The following is a 22,613-nucleotide window of genomic DNA, read 5'->3' as shown; positions in this document are numbered from 1 at the left end:
GGACCATTTGTCCTAGGGCTGAATAAACAAATACCCATGATTGCAGGGCTCAAAGCCTCACAGCCAGATGTTGTGATCAGGTTGTGGAAGTAGAAAATACTCTCTGTTTATTTCCTCAGGTTTGTGTTTCTGGGATTTCAATTTCTCTATAATATTTAAGCCTATCACTTTATTAACTTGTCAAGTTTGTCATATATAGCAGGTTTTCTTTGTCATTTTACTGCTCTCCCAAATTGATTCCCAGGCTTGGATGAGATATTTAGATACTGCCATCTATCTCATGGAGACTACATGAATTTCTTAGGAATAATTTATTTTGAAATGAGATATATCATACTGAATAATTTTACTTTTGTTTCACTGAAAGGAAAATCTTAAGTGGTACTTCTCCTACGGAAGTACACTGCATTTGGTAACCAAAGCCATTTACATCATTTCACAGAAAAGGAAACTAGAAGATCACAGTGTAACACTTCTTGTACATCATTTCTTCATATCCCACTACCATAATATAGCTTGACATAATATGTGCTTAAAGGCAAAGACAACCTTAAGTATGAAGAAGCAAAATTTAAAGTCATACATTGATTACTAGGTAAACTCTTTTTATGGTTTATGTTTACTTATTGATGTATATAAGATCAGTGTCTATGTATAAAAGAATTTAGTCTTGGGGTGAACCATTGGGGTATAATTATGTTTCCTTTGAATGATCTTTGGCCCTCCAGTTGAAAACTTTCATTGATGCTTAAAACTATGATTTTCTCTATTGTTCTAAATGAAGTATCTCCCACTTCTCTAAATATTGTCCTAACCACTGGAGGGTTAGGGAAAGAACTAAATCAATCTCATGCAGTATATATATTATATATGTGATCTATAGATATTCATATATGTACATAAATGGCCAAACAGTGACTCACCAGAGAGCTTGAATTCCTGTCAGTCCTGTGACTCAGAGTCATATGTGTTACCCAAACATACCTGTTTTTCCAAGCTCTCCTGCTTACCTACAAGGGAATCTGATGGAGTCACTTTTCAATGCAGTTTTCTGAAATAAACTTTAGCAGGAATTATTATGAATGCCATCTTCAAATATTGGAACAAAGACCTACAATGACAAGTGGCTGATCATGATATTTTTCTTCAGTTCGGTTCACTCTGATTATTGTTATCAGTTAGCTATTGCTGCATAGTGTCATCCTAGAAGAGAATGATTTAATATAATGCACTTATTATCAGTGGAATTATATAATGGGAAGTTGTTCTGTGTTCTGTCTCCTCACAGTCTGTATTCAGCTGTCAGTCTCTCTATTGTGTTTCTAAGGCTCATTCATGATGCTGTGTGTGGCTGTAGTGCTCTTCTCTGCTGAACCAAGTCATTTCAGTTTATTCCCTTTATACATGCAAGTGAGTCATTAATTTATGGGAAAAATAAATTTATTAAATGATAATTGCTTAATTTAAATTCCGTATTGATGTATAACATTTGCTTTCTTCTTGGTTAGAAGAGATTCTCTCAGCACTTCCAGGGGTGACTCAGCTACCTGTGGTGTAGATGAGACCCTGAGACACGCTCTACTAGAAAGTTTAATTCTTAACTAATTCATGGAGCACAATTAGATACAATGTACAGCATATACAACATGCTGAATTAAGTGAGCAACAGAAGAATTGAGAATTTATACCTCACATCCCCATTTGGGTATACTTTGTAAAGGTGTATAAGTGTTAACTCTTTTGTTATGTTATTGTTAAAAATGTAATCACCTTGAACTAGTTTCTCCATCTCTGGCGGTAATATGAGATAATAAGTTCTAATTACAGATAAATATTGTGCAGAATAAATTAAATATGTTGCAATAGACTATTGAGTTGAAAGGTAAAGTTCAAGTTTAGGAGTGTATGTGTGTACAAGGGTATGTTTTCTTCTCAGATAAGCATGTTCACACACATATATGTACATGCACACAGAATCACATATATTTACATTTATTATGCTAAAGACATCTTGAGAGAAAGTTGGAGGGAATACAAATAAAAATAATGAATGTTTGAGTGAACACAAAATGGAGAGAATGTAGAAATTTTGACTCAAAGATTTAAAAGAGGACTATCATTTTAATAAATAATTTTTCCTATCTTAGATCCTCAAAAGCTTCAAGGTCAGAACATTTAAACTTATTCAATGGGCAATTTTCTGTACCACCCGGTGGGGCAGAGTATCTCCACATGAACTTTAATTTTCATCCTTTATTTGAAGGTGGGATTTTACCACGAAATCACTGTTCCTAAGCAGTGCTCACTGTGGCTTGAGAGGCTTAATAGTCACGGGGATGTTAAGTACAGCATAAGAAATATAGCCAATAACATTTTAACTACTATATGTGTTGTCAGATGGTACTAGATTTATCAGGGTGATCACTCTGTAAGGTATATAAATGTCTAATCACTATGTTGTACACCTGAAACTAACATAATATTGTATGTCAACTCAAACTGAAAATTTTTTCAAATTTTAAATGAGAACCTTAAAATTAATTGTTGCAAGCAATTTAAAAAATTTTTTCAATTACAAATGACAGTCAATATTTTATAATTTATTTTTATTATGTTTATCCATCTTCAATGCCAGCAGCAGAGCTTCTTCAACTGCCTTTCTGACACCAATTCTTCAGCTCCTTTCCACATTTAGAGGAGCACTGTGATCTCATTTGACCAACCTGTGTAATTCGAGGTAGTCTCTTGTCTCCTTGTTGTATGACAAGTGACTAATAACTTTTTTTATCTCTTATCATATTTACCCTGCTGGGTGAAGTAACATATTCCAAAGTTTTCTGAATTAGCTTGTTGACATCTTTTCAGGCACTTATTCTGCCTACCACTAAGCCTTTCCCAGATACAAATTATTAGCTGTCTCTCTGGAGCTCTAATATAAAAGAATCAAAAACAGAATCTATTCTCCTCTCATTTATCCACTCATTATGGAATGAGTGGAAAATTTGTCTTTCAAAATTAAATACACAGATTGCTGGTGCAGAATACCTAAAATTACCCTCCCCTAACTCTAAGAGAGGGCCATAGCCAGCTTCTCAAACTCTGCTCCTCAGAACAAGAAGATCTGCAGCTTCAACATCATCTGGGAGTTTGTCAGAAATGCAGCCTCTGGGCCCACTGGAGACAAGAATTTGCATTTGACATTCAAACTTTGGTGACTTCCAAAGTGTAGTGACTTGTATGCACAATGAAGTGGACAAGTACTGGTCTACAATAGGTGTTTCCACCTTATCACTGTTGACACTCGGGGCTGGATAATTCTGTGTATTGGGTGCGTTCCTGTGCATTGCAGGTGTTTAGCAGCCAATTCCAAACATCCCCAGGGCCAAAGTCATCTCTGTTTCAGAACCATTGACCCCAAATCTCCAAACTGGAAGTGTTCTGACTGGTTGCAATCAAAACTCCATCCCTTCCTTGGCTCATTCCTTTGACCACAATAATAAATCCCTCTGTGCCCCATTTCTGCATTGCATTGGAGAAGGTAGTTTCTCAATGCACTACTTCATAAGATGCATTTTCTGTGAAACATACACTTGACAGTTGTTACATAGTACTAAGCTGAGCTATGGTGCTTGAAATCTAAATGTATCTCTTATATTTAGTAAACATTTTATGATGAGGAACCAAATAGCAGCTCTTAACTTGTGATATAACTATGAAATTCCTAATCGTTTTGGCTGAACAATCATAAAGCCTAGGAGTATAGTGCCCAAGGTTTTATAGCAAAGTAACAAATATCTCCCTTCCTAAAGAGGAAAATAGTGATTTTCTAGGGATAACAAGGGTGCATCTCACTGTAACTCAATGCTTTGAAGACCCAAAGACCAGTCAGACAAATTTCTCAGAATAAGACTGATTTTCAATTACAGTTTACTTTTAATATCTTTCTGCATTGGTTACAGGTATTCAGCACAATGGTCAGACAATCATAAACTTTATATACTGTTCTGGCCCCCATGCCCACCATGTCCTGCCTGGTATTTCCAGTACCCAAGTGGCCTCACACATAGTTATTACATATGATGAACTATGCTTCTTATGCTGTGCTTTACATTCCTGAGACTATTCTCTGACTGCCAATTTGTACTTCTAACTCTCTTTACCTTTTTCTCTCAGTCTCTCAAACCACTTCCCCTCTGGCAAGCACAAGCCCACTCTCTGCGTCTATGAGACTGTGCCCATTTTGTTTGTTTGTTTATTTTGTTCTTTAGATTCCACATACAAGTAGAATCATATGGTATTGTCTTTTTCTGACTGGCTTATTTCATTGAGCACGATACCATCCAGGTCCATCGATTCAGAAACTTTAACACAGAGTTGAGATTAGGTGCTGGGAAGTGTAGATAGATGTCAGGAAGCAGGGCAGTTAATGGAGAAGGACTTATCAAAACTGTACTCAGATGGCTTATTACATAGTCTCCTAGGAACAGAGGATCAGCAGGGAAACTCCCCATTCTGTCCATACCAGTGTCCCCAAGGGGAATTCTGTGCCTAGAAGTTAGAGTGCCAAGAAGGAAATGTGCTTAATTAGCAGACCTGGAGAGCTCTAAGTAGCCCCTGAACTGCATGCAGCATCTCAGCATGTGCAACCTTTGGATGGAGAAACGTGGCTGTTGCTCTTGGAGTCCTGAATCTGGCAGGGAGACCATTGGTTGACCACTCCTTGCTGTTTTGTCTGGGACAGTTTCAGTCTCTATCATCAACCACCCAGGGAAGATTTTGGACTCCCTCAGGGAAGCCTTCTTGTCAGAGTTCCCATGCAGGTGAGTCTGAGAGCCCAGCAGACATGGCAGGAGAGGATCAGAGATACTAGAAACCAAGAACTCGACCCTGAAATCACCTGAGAACCCTTCCAACATAGCCCAGATAGATACCAGTGATCACTGTGACTGCTGGCTGGCTTTACTAATAAATGAATGTTTATTCATGATGTGAAAAGGAAAGTGGACATCGTACTCAGAAATGTAGGTGTCTTTGTTGACAACTAGGTGGTTTTAATTGAAGAGATATTAAGAGAGGGAATTGGAGGGGTGTTCCCTCCAGTAGAAGTAGAACATAAGTTCAATGAACAGGAATAGACAGATAGGTTATTAGTTGTGGAGGAACAGACAGTGAAGTGGGGACATTTACAAATTTTATGATGGGGCCTAGTAGACTGTGTCTTTCTATGGATGAGAAAGATGTGGACCAAGGAAGACTGCAAATACACCCTGGCAATAGCAGTGCATGAGACAGGCATTTCACAGCATCTTCTGTCCCTCTGGCTATTCACATGAAAAGGCATTTATTTGGTAGGTGAAAACAAGTGTGTGATGAGATTCAGTTTACAATTATTTCATTACCTGTGAGACTGAGTAAGGAAATGTATGGGTTTGAAAGCCATTTAGAATTCCTGTCAAAAAATTTCAGTCCAAGTTTTTATTTACATGTGTATTAATTTATTTTAAATTATAGTTGGACTACAGTATTGTAACTTTCTTGGTGTGTTCCTTCTTGGGTCCCACTTCTTTGGTAAGGAACACACCAAGGCACATCATAATTACATTAGCCAAAATTAAAATGAAGGAGAGAATCCTAGAAGCAGCAAGAGCTAAGGGGACAGTCACCTACAAAGAAGTCCCCATCAGACTGTCAGCAGATTTCTCAAAAGAGACCTTACAGGCAAGAAGGGGCTGGAAAGAGGTATTCCAAGTCATGAAATCCAAAGACCTACAACCAAGATTGCTCTATCCAGCAAAACTTTCATTTAGAATGGAAGGACAGATAAGGTGCTTCTCAGATAAGATCAAATTCAAGGAGTTCATCATCACCAAACCCTTATTATATGAAATGTTAAAGGGACTTATCTAAGAAAAAGAAGTTAAAGAAACATGAACAGTGAAAGGACAACAAACTCACAGTTAATAACAACCACACCTAAAACGAAAGCAAACTAAAAGGACAGCTAGATCAGGAGTGGAAACATCAAAATGAAGATCTCAAGGAGGGTTAGCAACAGGGGAGTAGGAGGAGGAGATGGGGGGAGAAGGTACAGAAAATAAGTAGCATAGACAGTAGATAGAAAATAGATGGGGGGGGCAAGAATAGCATGGGAAATATAGAATCTAAAGGACTTGAGACACATGGTCATAAGCTAAAGGGGGGGTAATGGTGGGGATGGGGGGGTAGGGTGGAGGGGAATGAAGGGGGGAATAGAACAACTGTAACAGCATAATCAATTAAAAAATATAAAAATAAAAAAAAATAAAAATAAAACTTTCTTCATGTTGTGCACCTGAAAGTTTCTTGCCCTTGAGTAGTGTTATCAGAGTATTTTTATTGCTTTTTTGTTTGTTTGTTTGTTTGTTTGTTTAAGTGTATTTTGTAGATAATATTACATTAGATTTAGGCATACAACTGAGTGACTCACATCTATATCCATTGCAATGCAATTGCCACCCTAAGTCTAGTAATTATTTGTCACTATGCAAGCTTATCACAATATTTTTTACTACATTCCCTTATGTTATTTTTTATTGGATTCCTCCTAACCAAGAATTGGGTATTTTTATATAAACTCTGTTTTCTATTTAGTTATCTTAGGTATGTGTACATGCACTTTTGGAGAATGTACAAAATTGATTAATTTTGTGTGTTCCAATTTATCAGTCAGTGATACTGTGTTCACTCTATGGCTTTTTCAAAAAATGTTTTTACTAAAAAGCAAAATATAACCAAAGACACTAAAATAGAAAACAGGCTGACAGTGACCAGAAAGGAGAGAGGAGGGAATTTCAGGAGAAAAAGGAGAGTTTACAAGAACAAGTATAAAAAACATAGGTACAGCCTGCCTGGTGTAGCTCAGTGGATTGAGCGCGGGCCCTCGAATCAGACAATCCCGGTTTGATTCCCAGTTAGGGCACATACCTGGGTTGCAGACCAGTTCTCTGCAGGCTAGTTCCCAGCAGGGGATGCACGAAAGGCAACCATACATTGATGTTTCTCTCCCTCTCTCCTTCCCTTCCCCTCTAAAGATAAATAAATAAAAAATATATTTAAAAAAACAACACATATGTACAAAAACTAGGAGGGGCGATAGAAATGGTAAGGGGTGGGGAGGGCTAGAAGGGTGGGCCGGGGTGGGAGTAAGAGTCAGAAAACTCTACTTGAACTACAATTAAAATAAAATATAATAAAATAAAATGTTTTTAAAAATAACTTATTCAATTGTTGTTTGATTGCAATTTTCTGTCTTTTACTCCCATCCGAGCTCACCCACACAGTGCTCTCCACCTTCCTCTCATTTCACCTCCTTCAGTTGTTTTCCATGTGTTCTCTAGACAAGTTCCTGTAAATCCTTCCCCTTTTCCCCTGAAATTTCCTCCCCTCTCCTGTCCCCTCCAGTCACTGTCAGACTGTTGTGTTTTAGTGTCTTTGGTTATAATTTGCTTGCTTGTTTGTTTTATTCTTTAGCTTCCTGTCAAAGGTGAGATCATATGGTATTTGTCCTTCAATGCCTGGCCTATTTCACTCAGCATAATGCTTTCCAGTTCCATCCATGTTGTTGCAAAAGGTAGTAGCTCCTTCTTTCTCTCTGCTGCATAGAATTCCATTGTGTATATGTACCACTATTTTTTGATCCATTCATTTACTGATGGGCACCTAGGTTGCTTCCAGCTCTTAGCTATTGTAAATTGTGCTGCTATAAACATTAGGGTGCATAAGTTCTTTTGGATTGGTGTTTCAGAGTTCTTAGAATTTTATCCTAGCAGTGAAATTGCTAGGTCAAAAAGGGTATTCATTGTTAGTTTTCTTAGAAAATTTTGTACTCTTTTGCATGGTGGTTGTACCAGTCTGCAATCCCACCAATAATGGATTAGGGTCCCCTTTTCTCCACAACCTCTCCAACACTTGTTGTTGTGGCTTTGTTTATGATGGCCATTCTGACAACTTTAAAGTGGTCTCATTGTGGTTTTAATTTGCATCTCTCTGATAGCTAGCGATATTGCACATCTTTTCATGTGTCTCTAGATCCTCTGTATGTCCTCCTTGGAGAAATATCTCTTCAAGTCCTTTGCCAACTTTATAATTGGGTCACTTGTTTTCTTAGAGTGGAATCATGTAAGTTCTTTGTATATTTTGGAGATTAAACTCTTGTCTGAGGTATCATTGGCAAATATGTTTTCCCGTACAGTTGGTTCTCTTTTTAATACTTTTTTCTTTAGCCATGCAGGAGCTTTTTTTTTTTTTTTTAAGATTTAATTTTTTATCTTTAGAGGGGAAGGGAAGGAGAGAGGGAGAGAAACATCAATGTATGGATGCCTTTCATGCTCTCCTGCTGGGACTGGCCTACAGGGAACCGGCCTGCAACCCCGGTATGTGCCACTGAGCTACACCAGCCAGGGCCAGGAGCTTTTAATTTTGATGAGAATCCATTTGTTTATTCTTTCCTTTTTGTCCCTTGCTCTAGGGGACGTATCAGTAAAAATGTTGCATGAAATATCTGACATTTTCCTGCCAATGCTCTCCTCTAGGACTTTAATGGTGTCGCAGATTATATTTATATCTTTTACCCACCTTGAATTTATTTTGGTGTATGGTGTAAGTTGGTGCTTGAGTTTCATTTTTTTTTTTTTGCACGTAGCTGACCAGTTCTCCCAACACCATTTGTTGAAGAGGCTATTTTTACTCCATTTTATGTTACTGCCCCATTTATCAAATATTAATTGACCATAGAGATTTGGGTTTATTTCTGGGCCCTCTGTTCTGTTCCATTGGTCTATGTGTCAGTTTTTATGCCCGTACCAGGCTGTTTTGATTACAGTGGACTTGTAATACAGTTTGGTATTAGGTATTATCATCCTTCCTACTTTTTTCTTCTTTGTCAAAATTGCAGCTGCTATGCAGGGTTCTTTATGAAGGGGGGAATAGAACAACTGTAACAGCATAATCAATTAAAAAATATAAAAATAAAATTTATTATTATTATTTTTAATTTAATAATTGTTCAAGTACAGTTTTCTGTCTTTTACTCTGATCCATTTAAATTTTTGAAGTGTTTCTTCTATGTCTGTGAAATATATTATTGGTACTTTAATTGGTATTGCTTTGAATGTGTCAATTGCTTGGGTAGTATGAACATTTCGATGATGTTAATTCTTCCAATCCATGAAGAAGGTATTTGTTTCCATTTGTTTGTGTCTTCTTTGATTTCTTTCTTTAGTGTTCTGTAGTTTTCTGCATAAAGGTATTATACCTCCTTGATCAGATTTATTTCTAAGTATTTTATTTTTCTTTTTGCTGTATTAAATGGAATTTTTATTCTTGATTTCTTCTTCTGCTCTTTCATTGTTGGTATACAGAAATGCCTTTGAATTTTGATATTGACTTTGTATCTCACTGTTTTGACAAAGTTATTTATTAGGTCAAGCAGTTTTTTTTTTTAAAGATTTTATTTATCCATCTTTAGAGGGGAAGGAAAGGAGAGAGGAGGAGAAACATCAATGTATGGTTGCTTCTGGTGCATCCCCTGCTGGGACTGGCCTACAGGGAACCGACCTGCAACCCCGGTATGTGCCCTGACTGGGAATCAAACCGCGATTGTCTGGTTCGCAGGCCCGTGCTCAATCCACTGAGCTACACCAGCCAGGGCTTTAGGTCAAGCAGTTTTTGGGTAGAGTCTATAGGATTTTTTATGTACACTATCATGTCATTTGCAAACAGTGACAGTTTTGCTTCCTCCTTTTCTATTTGGATGCCTTTTATTTCCTTTTCTTGCCTGATCGCTGTGGCTAAAACTTCCAATACTATATTGAATAGAAGTGTTGAAAGTGGAAAACCTTGGCTTGTTCCTGATCTTAGTGAGAAAGATTTTAGAGTTTGCCCATTGAGTATGATGTTGGCTGTAGGTCTCTCATATATGGCCTTTATTATGTTGAGGAATGTTCCCTCTGTTTCTGCTTAGCTGGGTGTTTTTATCATAAATGAGTCTTGTACCTTATCAAAAGCTTTTTCCACATCTATTGATATGATCATGTGATTTTGTCCTTGCTTTTGTTTATGTGTTATGTTACATTTACTGATTTGTGAATATTGAACCATCCTTGCATCCCTGGGATGAATCCCACTTGGTCATGTTGTATGATCTTTTTAATGTACTGCTGGGTGCGGTTTGCCAATATTTTGTCAAGGATTTTAGCATATATATTCATCAGCGATACTGGCCTGAAGTTTTCTTTCTTTGTTGTGTCTTTATCTAGTTTTGGGATTAGGATAATGCTGGCTTCATATAAAGAGTTTGGAAGTCTTCCATCATTTTAGATTTTTTGGAATTGACTGTGAAGAATATGGGTTAGCTCTTCCTTAAATGCTTTGTAGAATTCTCCTGTGAAAGCATCTGGTCCATTGCTTTGTGTGTCAGAAGATTTTGATTACTGCTTTAATTTCATCTTCTGTTATTGGTCTGTTCAGGTTTCCTCCTTTTTCTTCATTGAGATTTGGAAGATTATATTTTTCTAGAAATTTATCCATTTCAGTTAGGTTTTCAAATTTCTTGGCATATACTTCTCCTTAGTAATTTCTTACAATGCTTTGTATTTCTGTGTTTTCAGTTGAATTCTCTCCTCTTTCATTTCTGATTGTGTTTATTTGGGTCCTCTCTCTTTTTTTCTTGATGAGCCTACTTAAAGGCTTGTCACTTTGGTTTATATTTTCAAAAAACCAGCTTCTAGATTCATTGATCCTTGGAATTGTGCTTTTAGTCTCTATGTCATTTAATTCTGCTCTGATCTTATTTTTTCCCCCTTCTACTTGCTCTAGGCTGTCTTTGTTGTTGCTCCTTGAGTTCTTGTAGGTGTAGAGTTAGGTTGTTTGTTTGAAATGTTTCTGTCTCTTTTAGGTAGGCCTGTATTGCTATGAACTTCCCTCTCTGGACTGCCTTCACTGTGTCCCATTAGTTTTGGGTTTTTGTGAGTTCATTTTCATTTGTTTCCAGAAACTTTTTGATTTCAACCCTAATTACATTCTTGACCCATTCATTGTTTAATAGCATGCTATTCCATCACCATGATTTCGAGTGTTTGGGGTCTTTTCTCTTGGTCTTGGTTTCTAGTTTCAGTCTCTTGCGGTCAGAAAATGCTTGGTATGATTTCAATTTTTTAAAATTTGTTGAGGCTTGTTTTGTGTCCTATCATGTGGTATATCTTTGAAAATATTCCATGAGCCTTTGAAAAAAATGTGAATTTAGCTTCTTTGGGATGAAGGGCTCTGTATATATCAGTTAACTCCATTTCATTTAGGGTGTTTTTCAATGCCACCATATCTTTGTTGATATTTTGTTTGGAAGATCTGTCTATTTTTGACAGTGGAGTGTTAAAATCTCCTAGTATAATGGTGTTGCTGTCAATATCTTTCTTGAAGTTCTCTAAGATTTTCTTTATATTTTTGGGTGCTCCTATGTTGGGTGCATATGTGTTTACGATGTTAATGTCTTCTTGGTGGATTCTTCCCTTGAGTATTATGAAGTGACCTCTGGATCTGTGTTTATGGACCTTTTTAAAATTTTGTCTGATATGAGTGTTCCTATCCAGGCTTTTTTTTTTCCTGTTTGTTTGTTTGGAAAATTTGTTTACAGCCCTTCACTTTTAGTCTGTGTAGGTCTTTTGTCCTGAGGTGGGTCTCTTGTAGGCAGCATATGTGTGGGTCATGCTTTCTTATCCCTTGAACTATTCTATGTCTTTGGATTGGAGCATTTAATCCATTTACATTTAAGGTTATTATTGATAGGTACTTATTCATTGCCATTTTTGTACCTGTGTTCCTCACTGTCTCTCTTTTTTCCCTCTTTTCCTTAAAGCAGTCCTTTTAGCGTCTCTTGCAGAGCTGGTTTGGTGGAGGCGTATTCTTTTAGACTTTTTTTTGTTTTGGAAGCTGTTTTTTTGACTTTCCATCTTGATTGAGAGCTTTGCTGTGTAAAGTAGCCTTGTTTGCAGGCCTCTGGTTCTCATTATTTGGAACATTTGTTGCCATTCTCTTCTTGCTTGGAGCGGTTATATTGAGAAGTCAGCAGCTAACATTATTGGGGCTCTTTTGTGTGTTATTTCGTGCTTCTACCTTGCTGCCTTTAAAATTCTCAATTTGTCCTGGAATTTTGCCATTTTAATGATGATGTGTCTTGAAGTGTGCCTCCTTGGGTTCCTCTTGTTTGGGACTCTGTGTTTTCTGGATTTGTGCGACTTTTTCTGTCATCAAATTAGGAAAGTTTTTTCATCATTACTTTTTCAAATAGCTTTTCTATACCTTGCTCTTCTTCTTCTACTTCTGTTATCCGTGTTATTTGGATATTATTACATTTCACATTGTCTTGCATTTCTGTTAATCCCTCTTCATTCTTTCTGACCCTCTTTTTTTTTCTTGCTCTTTCCCTGTGCTTTTTCTATTTTATTCTCCAACTTATCGATCCTATCTTCTGCTTCATCCATCCTGCTTTGGATTTTTCCCTCTGTGTTCTTCAGTTAAGAAATTGTATTCTTCATTTCCTCTTGGCCCTTGCTGATAGTTTCTATGTTCTTTTTCATGTTTATATAGTTTGCAGTGAGTTCATTGTAGTTCCCTTATAGTTTCTGGTAGCTCTTTTGAGCTCTTTGAACTTCCTGATACCCAGTGCTTTGAATTCAATATCTGATAGCTGACTTGCCTCTATTTCATCTAGCATCCTTTCTGAGGCTTTGTTCTTTACTTTCATTTGAGGATTGTTTATTGTCTTTCCATTGTTTGTGAGACTCTTCTTGTTTGCTTCAGCCTCTTAAATTGATCTGTTCTATATTCCTGGGTTTATGGTGTGAAGTTCTGTGGTAGAATACCTGTGAGATTTAGTGGTGTGGTTTCCTGGATCTCCAAAGCTCACTGCACTGGTCTTGGGCTGTTCTTTAAGTTGGCTCTGTGTTTGTCTTTGGGTTTTGGTTGTTTTGGGATATTTCTTTTGTGGGTACTTTCCACCAGTTGGTTAACTGATGGTCTGTCCCTCTGTCCACCACCTCTTGTAGTTTGTTGTGCGGTGAGGGCAGGTTGTGTTGAAGCTAGTTCTTCTCTGTACAAGGTTTTGAGGATTCTCTCTTTTTCTTGTTCAGTGTTTTTTACTGGGTAGTTTCTACAGTATTTAATTGTATTTCCAGATAGAGTCTGCATTGTGGTTTGTATGGTTTCTACTCCCTCCTTCACCTTCTGTTTGTTATTTTTGGTGGTTTTTTTGTTGGGTTTGCTCTTTCAGTGGGTATCTTGGTGTTTATCATTTTCAATTAATCTTTTTTTGTGATCAGTTGGAGGGGAAGGCAAAATGGTTTATGGCAGCAGGAGAGTATTCTGTGATATTTACAGTAGCAGCCAATAGAAAAGAAATATAAGATTCTTTGGCTATGCATAGTGTTAACTGTAATCTTCAACCCAACTAGCCACTTTTAAGAAAGTATGGAAAGAAGGTAAGATTCTCATTGGGGAGGGAAGGATTGTGGGTTGGAATTAGGAAGCAGTGAGGTTGTGGGAAGTCAGATTCTGGGGTAAAGTGGGAGTAAAGGATAGTAAATAAGTGTAGTGTGTGAGAGAATAGAGTTAACCACTACAGTAATAGAGTTCAGGAAACTGTGAAGTGGGCTAAGATCCGGGAGGGGTGATGTGAAGTATTTACCATTGTATGGAACCACTATTATTTACAATAATACTAGAGCAACATTGATATGACAGAATCTATGTCATCTGGATAATATGAATAAAGGGTATAGAACTTTGAGTAGTGTGGTAAGGCACACAAGTGACGTGAAGGATAGTAAATTAGCAATATACTATGGAATAGAGAACAGGGGAAACCTGTCAAATGATACAATATAACAAGCCAAGCTTAAAAGACTATACAGAAAGGAGTGCAAAAATACTATTAAAATAAAAGAAGTAAGAATAATGAAAAAATAATAATAATACAAATATGACACAGCTTGTAGTTTCTCTGCAATAGCAAGATGAAATTTGTCTCATTGTCTCAACTGTTGGGATGCCCCCTTTTTGGGTCCAACTCTGGTCCTTGCACAGTTCCAAGATTTTGTCTCACTTGTGGTATTAAAAAGAAAGAAAGAAAAAGGCAGAAGTTAGGAAGAAGAGATAAAATTGCAAAGAAAGCAAGGAGGAATAAAACAAGAAAGAAAAGAAGAGAGAAAAAAGGTATTGAAAGATAAACCATAATAAAAATTAAAAGAATAAAATTTAAAAAAAAAAACCTCTTGAATGTTTCAAACTGGTCAAGCCTGCTTTTCTGGTCTTGCTGGCTGCAGCAGGTTGAGGGGCCATTGGTGTGGCCTTTCTTGTGTACTCAACCAATCTTGGAAGCACTCTCCCAAGAGCTCATCTTTCACTTCTCCCCAGTGCCCCAGGCAGGGGATCCAGGTCTTCTTTAGAGTGCTCTTTCGCCAGGTGGTAATTGCTGTGGGCTGGGGTGCAGGTGGGCCTGCGCATGGGCCAGGCTGCTTGGGTCCCACAGGCTTGGGTGTGAATCCTTATCAGTGCTATGGGGGAATGCAGGGACTTCTGTGCAACCTAGTGATCGCTGCCTGACTGGGTGGCGAGCAAGCTGAGTGGCTGTAACAAGAGAATCCCCCATAGATAGTGACCAGAGGGGAGAAGGAAGGGAAGTTAAGGGGAAAAAGGGGGAGGGATTTGGAGGAACAAATAGGAAGGACACAGGGACGAGAACTAGGGGGGGGTGGAAATGGGAGGGAGGTGGGGAGCAAGGGGCGGGGGAGGCTGGGATGGGAAAAATAGACAAAAAACTGTACTTGAAAAATAACTAAATAAAATTAATTAAAAAAAAGAGAATCCCCCATAGAGTTTTACTTTTTGAGAAATTTCTCCTACTTAAGGCTGCTTTTCAGTACATCTTAATTCTCCAGCCAGAGCGATGATTATCCATGTCAGTGCTCCTCACTGCGGGGCTCTCAACTCTCCCAAGCTGGTAACCACAGACCAAAAAACAGTATTAAAATGAAAAGAGAACCAACTTTATGAGAAAACATATTTGCCAATGATACCTCAGACAAGGGTTTAATCTCCAAAATATATGAAGAACTTCCACAACTACACTCTAAGAAGACAAGCAACCCAATTAAAAAGTGGGCAAAGGACTTGAACAGACATTTCTCCAAGGAGGACATACAGAGGATCCAGAGACACAGGAAAAGATGCTCAATATCATTAGCTATCAGAGAGATGCAAATTAAAACCACAATGAGATACCACTTTACACTGGTCAGAATGGCCATCATAAACAAAGCAAAAAACAATAAGTGTTGGAGAGGTTGTGGAGAAAAGGGAACCCTAATGCACTGTTGGTGGGATTGCAGACGGGTACAACCACTGTGGAAAACAGTATGGAATTTTGTCAGAAAACTAAAAATAGACCTGCCTTTTGACTAAGCAATTTCACTGCTAAGATTATATCCTAAGAACCCTAAAACACCAATCCAAAACAACATATGCACCCTAATGTTCATAGCAGCACAATTTACAATAGCCAAGATTTGCAAGCAACCCAGGAACTAAGCAGTAAATGAATGGATCAAAAAACTATGGTACATTTACACAATGGAATTCTATGCAGCAGAAAGAAAGAAGGAGCTCTTACTTTTTGCAACAGCATGGATGGAACTGGAAAAAAGCATTATGCTGAGTGAAATAAGTCAGGCAGTGAAAGACAAATAGCATATGATCTCACCTTTAACAGGAACCTAAACAACAAAAAAACAAGCAAGCAAAATATGACCAAAGACAGTGAAATAGAAAACAGATTGACAGTAACCAGAGAGGAAAGGGAAGGGAATTTTGCAGGAAAATAAGAAGGCTTTACAGATACTAGTATAAAGGACACATGGACAGCAACTAAGGGTGGTCAAAATGGGAGAGAGGTGGGGAGCATTGTGGGGGTGGCCTGGGATGGAAGTAAAAAACAGAAAAGTGTACTGAACAAACAATTAAATTAAAAAAATAAATAAACATGAAAGTAAATCTTATAATTATGCAACTTTTTATATTTTTGCAAATTTGTATATATTAATGTATTTAAATCAAACTCACATATGCAAATATAGTGTGATGCACATAGACTTTCCATGAAGATTTAGTCTAAACTTTTTCGTTCCTCAGAGATTCAGTGATCCAGACATAAAATCAGAGTAATAGAAATACCCGGAAAGATGGTTTAAAAAAGGAAGCAACCTAAGAAGTGTAATAAAGTACTTGAGTAATCATAATTAAATCCATAAATAGAAATAGAAATGAATCCTGCATTTCTCAAAAACTGTATTGAATACTTGATTACTTCTATTCTCAATTACCTTTAATTTGGGGTCCCCTGAGGCTGTTCATACAACCTCAGCAGGGAGACCGAGTTTATTGATCAATTTGTTCTGCATTGTATGAGCATTTGTTGAGCAGCTGTCATTGAGGTAAGCATCGCCTGCCACCCTCTCTGGGGAAAGAGGAGATGCTTTACTTTCCCCCAAAATTTTTGTTTTGTTTTTTAGGAGAGGCAGTGAAATGTAGCAGTTTATAGTGTTTTTTTTCTTCTTCTTTTGATTTTGAAACAAAATGCGGTCTTTCTTGATTTTTGAAAGTATGTGTTCTGCTGTTGTTGGTTAGAGAGTATTTTAGAAATATTAGTTCAAGGTAGTGGATAGTGTTATTCAGATGGTCTATATATTTACTAATGTTTTTGTTATTGTCTAAGTCTGCAAATGCTTTCTTAAAATATATTTTATTGATTATGCTATTACAGTTGTCCCATTCTTTTTCTGCTCTATTCCCCTCTGCTGTGTAGCCCTTTCCCACCAACATCTCCCCCATTTTACTTAGTTTGTGTCCATGGGTTATACATATAGATTCATTGGCTTCTCATTTTCCATACTATTCTTAACCCCCCATTTCTATTTTTCATTTACCATTTATGCTTCTTATTCCCTGTACCTTTTTACAAATATTTTTACATGAAGCACTAAATGCCAGCTCTTAATTTGTGTTACAAGCATGAACCTGCCAACTGACTTGTTAAAAGCATCATGTGGTGAAGGATCAGAGTAAGGTGCTTTTATAGCAAAGAAACACACCAGTCCTACTTGTTCAAGAGAGAAACAGCAATTTCTAGAGACAGGAGGAGCTGCTGCTCACCACCTGTCAGTACTCTAGGAGTCCATGAGATCTAGTCAGGGCAGGGACCTCAGTCTTAGATTTGAAGAAAACGATGACACAAGATTGGGATGAGGTGCAGGGAGGTAAGACATCTGGAAGGCAGGTGAGTTCATGGAAAAGCAATAATGAAAGCTGGATTCACCTGACTTCTAATATGGTCTACAGGGACCCAGACTCGGCAAGAAAATTTCCCTTCTGTCCACATCAGTGTCCTGAGGGACATGATGTACTCAGAAGTGGGAGTAACAATGAAGAGAGTACCTAATGAGCAGATATAGGCTGCTGAAAATATCACCTCTGCTGCATGTACAACCTTAGACTGGCCAGAATAGGGTTGTTGCTTTTGGAGACCCAAGTCTGGTTGGGGACCAATGCTTCACTCTTTCCTGCTCTCTTGTCTGGAGACAGACCTTCAGTCTCCATCATCAGCCATCCATGCACCAGTTCAGACTTGTACACAGAGACCTGCTTAGAGCCTCATCCAGGTGAGTTTGAGAGCTTCAGAGGTAGTGGAGCAGGGGCACGTGAGAAAATATACTCCAAAATGTGACCCTTAAAATTGAGATGTAGGATGACATCAACACATGAAAATAAGAAGGGGGAAATCATTTATGTTCACAATATTACATGGAATCAAAATAAATAAAGTGCAAAGCTAAACTGTGGACAAGAGATTTCCTGTTACTTGAAGTTTCAGTAGAAGCAGAAACATTACCTTGTTTCCCTCATTCTCTGATCATCTCTCATTGCTCTCCTCTTGCTCATTCACCTCACCACGTGACTCAATTTTTAGTCTTGAATGTCTGGAACAAGTGTCACCGATGGGTCTTTGCACTGGTTGTTTTCCTTCAGGGCATACTCTTTGCAAATAAAGTAGTGTTTTCTGCTTTATCTCCTTTGAGATCCCTGTTGTAATGAAATCTGGGTCTAGGTCTCCCTGAATTCTTCATAAATTAATCCCAGATCCAGTCTTTTGTGCATGCTTTTTGCCACTTAGCATTGTAATTGTAGCATCTACAATTTTTTAGTTATGCCTATTAATGTAATTTTTTGTCCTAGTAGTGACCACCACCCCATGGTTCAAGGCAATGATACCTCAACTTCAGAATTTTTTCTACTGGGACTATCAGAGGAACCAGAACTGCAGCCTGTCCTATTTGGCCTGTTCCTCTGCATGTACCTGACCACTGTGCTGGGAAACCTGCTCATCATCCTGGCCGTCAGCTCAGACTCCCACCTCCACACCCCCATGTACTTCTTCCTCTCCAACCTGTCCTTGGTAGACATCTGTTTCACCTCCACTATCATCCCAAAGATGCTAGTGAACATCCAGACTCACAGCAAAGCCATCACCTATACAGGCTGCATCATCCAGATGTATTTTGTCACAATGTTTGGAGGATGGGACAATTGTCTTCTAACTGTGATGGCCTATGACCGGTATGTGGCCATCTGTCAACCCCTGCAGTACATGGTCATCATGAACCCCCCAATTCTGTGGACTTCTGCTTTTGCTTTCATGGATCATAAGTTCCCTGAATTCCCTGGTACATAGTTTAATGTTGTTGAGACTATCTTTCAGGGAAGACTTGGAAATCCCCCACTTTATTTGTGAAATTAAGCAGATGATAAAACTTGCCTGTTCTGACACCTTTCTTAATGACATGGTGATGTACTTGGCCACAGGGCTGTTGGCTGGTGGTCCCTTGGCTGGTATCCTTTACTCTTACTCTAAGATAGTGTCCTCCATATGTGCAATCCCATCAGTTCAGGGGAAGTATAAAGCATTTTCCACCTGTGCATCTCACCTCTCAGTTGTCTCCTTATTTTATGGTACAGTCCTAGGCGTGTACCTCAGCTCTGCCAGTACCCACGGTTCACAATCAAGTGCAGTCACCTCAGTAATGTACACTGTGGTCGCACCCATGCTGAACCCCTTCATCTACAGTCTCAGGAACAGAGACATAAAGGGGGCTCTGAAAAAAGTTGGGGGGATGGCAAGTACAGAGAAGAAAATTTTGCTCAGGCTCACAACGTGACCTTGTGTGGGTCGCTCAAAAACTCAAACCAGAAACTCTGAGTGTTTTATCCCATGGGATAGACTGGCCCTTTCTGTTTATTTTTGGTGGGTCCATTTTCTTGTATTTGTTCATGTTCTCTATAAGTTTAAGTAACTCACTTTACAATCTTCTGCTACAATGTATGGACAGTTTTCCCTTTGACAAGTTTTTAATAATTTTTAGTTTTAATTGTTGTTAAAGTACACTTGTTTGCCATTTTCCCCCACTCCAGCCCAACCCCTGAGCCCTCCCTCCTGTTTCAAACCCCCGTTATTGTCCATGTGTCCTTTATATTTGTTTCTGCAAACCCTTCACCCTTTTCCCCTGAAATTTCCTCCCCTCTCCCCTCTAATCACTGTCAGCCCTTTGAAAAATTTTATATATTGTGAAAGTGTTTCTAAACATTGGATCAGAATTATTTGGAAAATTCCACATCTTCATAGGAAAACTTGGATTTCTCTAAAATATACTCTCAAATGACAAATATCATGCTAAGAAAACTCTTCTTTTTCCTGAAAGAATAATCACAGTTGTATTACTCACTCAGGCAAAACAACATTTGGCATCTTAGGACATTTATTTAATTTTTTATTTTTATTTAGTTATTTTTCAAGTACATTTTTTGTCTATTTCTCCCATCCCAGCCCTCCCCCCGCCCTGTCTCCCCCCTCTCTCCCATTCCCTTCCCCCAGTCCTCATCCCTATGTCTTTCATACTTGTTCCTCAAAATCCCTCCCCATTTTTCCCCTTAAATTCCCTTCTCTCTCCCCTCTGGTCACTGCCCCCTTGTTCTCTATTTCAGTGTCTTTGTTTTTATTCTGTTTGCTTGTTTGTTTTATTGTTTAGCTTCCTGTCAAAGGTGGGATCATATGGTATTTGTCCTTCAATGCCTGGCCTATTTCACTCAGCATAATGCTTTCCAGTTCCATGTTGTTGCAAAGGGTAGTAGCTCCTTCCTCTCTGCTGCATAGAATTCCATTGTGTATATGTACCACATTTATTTAATTTCATTGTATAGGAAAATATAATATCATTTTTAAATTTGTGTCTGTCATTTTTTTCTTTTCTTTTAAATTATTTTATTGTTGTTCAATTATAGTTGTTTGTGTTTCCCCCATTTTTACATCACTATCTTTAGTATTCTTCCTAATAATGTAGATTTTAAACATTGTTGCATTTATATCTCAGCCTAACACAGGTATTTCTAAAATACCTAGGGAACTCACCTGGTCCCTGAATTCTTGTGACAATGACATGAGGCAATGTTGTGGCTGGACCAGGCCTTGCAGTTCTTATTATGATCCCATGCACTGCTCAACCAAAACCCTAAGAGAACCTGGTAAAAGCAAGTTTATTTCTCAGAGATTGGAGGGTACAGATGTTTCTAAGGTCCACTAATGAGGTCATAGCAGGGGAGAAAGCAGGGGAGTGAGAGGGAGAAAGGGAGGGGGAGAGGGGCAGAGACAGAACATTACTGTGGGTTCTGCATTTATTCAGATCTGAGGGCAGGATGGATAGAGTTTCAAAGCTTCACTCTTTATTGGTGAATTTGAAACTTAAGAGCAGGTGTCAGGATGTGAAAAGTGAACAGTGGGTCACTGCTGAGGTCAGTTATCTAAGTTCTCCAGGGCTTTCTGTAAGGGGCTCTTCACATGGGAGTGGGCCAGGGTGCTTAGCTAGCAGCTGTGTCAGAAAGCTGGCCACATGTTTCTTCAACATGGTTATGTTTGAAGTGGAAGACTTGGAAATCAAAAGTTTCATGTCAGGCACTTACTCTACAAACATGCCACTCTGTTTCGTAGCTGCTTTCCTGCTTTTATTGTCTTAATCAGCTCAGGGTACCAATGCCCACTGGAGGCACTGACAGATATTGACCATCACATATATACTTACAGTGAAGTCTACATGGACAGCAAGATTTGATTTATTAAGCTAATATGGCCTGAGTGTCAGAGATGACCTGAAGTGTGATGAGACAAAATTGTTAATCACCAATTTTATTACTGTAGAAGGTACTGCTATACTCATGGAAGTATGGAAGATTGATGCCCTTGTGTAAGGGGCTTTCTGCATTAGGGTAAGTTGTTGGTTAGTATATTTTTACCTCTTTAATGAATTCTATTTCTTTCTCTACTTGAAAATTCCAGTGCTGCCTACAATTATGACTACTCTATGAGTCTAAGCAAAACATTTCTTCTTTTCTAAATTTTGTCTTAACCACTAAAGGAACAATAAATGTAAAGTTTACAGATTATGGATTGTATGTCTCTCTCATTCTCAAGAATCCCTTCTTATAATTAAAAATGACTCACAAGACAGGCTGAATCCCTTTCTGGTCGCATGATTCAGGATCACCAGGTTTTCTACACAGATGTGCATGAGCTTGCAACTTCTTGGAGACCCCTAGAAGGCAACCTCTGTACCAATTAACTGTTTCACAGTACAATCTGTAATGAAACTACAGATAACTGTACTCACAGGTGACTGTATTTTGAATAATGAAATAATCACAAGGCTTCCCAAATATCAGAACATATGTAAAACATAAAAAACAGAATTATTATATTTGCCTTTAGTGCTGTTTGCTTTGATTATTGTATCAGCTATTGCTGCATAACAAGCATCCTAAATAGAATGGTTTATTATAATGCCTTTAGTATTGAGGGGGATTCTATGATGGAAGTTGTTCTGATCTCTGTTCATATCTCATAAGTCTGCATCATCTGTGAGTCTCTGCATTGCATGTTATGTCTCATCCTTGATGTTGTTTGAGGCTGTAGTGCAGCCCTATCTTGGTGAAATTTATGTCCATTTAGCTGTATATGTAGATTAAACATCTGTTTACAAAAAATGAGATTATCAAATGTAATCACTGTAATTTAATCCCACTATTTCTTTAACTTTTAAAATATATTTTTTATTCATTATGCCATTACAGTTGTTTTATTTACCCCCTTTCATTCCCCTCCCCCTTGAACACCCCTTCCCCCCATTCTACCTCTTTACTTCATGCCCAGGTGTCACAAGTTCTTTAGCTTCTACATTTCCCATACTATTCTTGCCCTCACCCTGTCTATTTTCTACCTACCATCTATGCTACTTATTCTCTGTACTTTTTCCCCCCTTCTCCTCCCACTCTTCTCTTGCTAACTCTCCATGTCATCTTCATTTCTGTCGCTCTGCTCCTGATCTAGCTGCCCACTTAGTTTGCTTTTGTTTTAGGTGTGGTTGTTAATAATTGTGAGTTTTCTGTCCTTTAACTGTTCATATTTTTTATTTTCTTTGTCTTAGATA

At 38.1% G+C, this 22,613-nt stretch overlaps 1 protein-coding gene across 1 annotated transcript; it reads left to right on the top strand.

The window, feature by feature from the left end:
* Positions 1-18,433: 18,433 nt before the first annotated feature.
* LOC119045341 (olfactory receptor 7A10) lies at positions 18,434-19,298 on the top strand. Its single transcript, XM_053668061.1, is given in 3 exon segments — positions 18,434-18,745; positions 18,747-18,789; positions 19,075-19,298. Coding segments are annotated over 3 exon segments (579 nt in total).
* Positions 19,299-22,613: the final 3,315 nt, after the last annotated feature.

This window comes from Artibeus jamaicensis, unplaced genomic scaffold, assembly GCF_021234435.1.
Source record: "Artibeus jamaicensis isolate MK-2021 breed Jamaican fruit bat unplaced genomic scaffold, CSHL_Jam_final contig_477, whole genome shotgun sequence".
NCBI lineage: Eukaryota > Metazoa > Chordata > Mammalia > Chiroptera > Phyllostomidae > Artibeus > Artibeus jamaicensis.
This window is presented reverse-complemented; position numbering and strand designations above follow the sequence as displayed.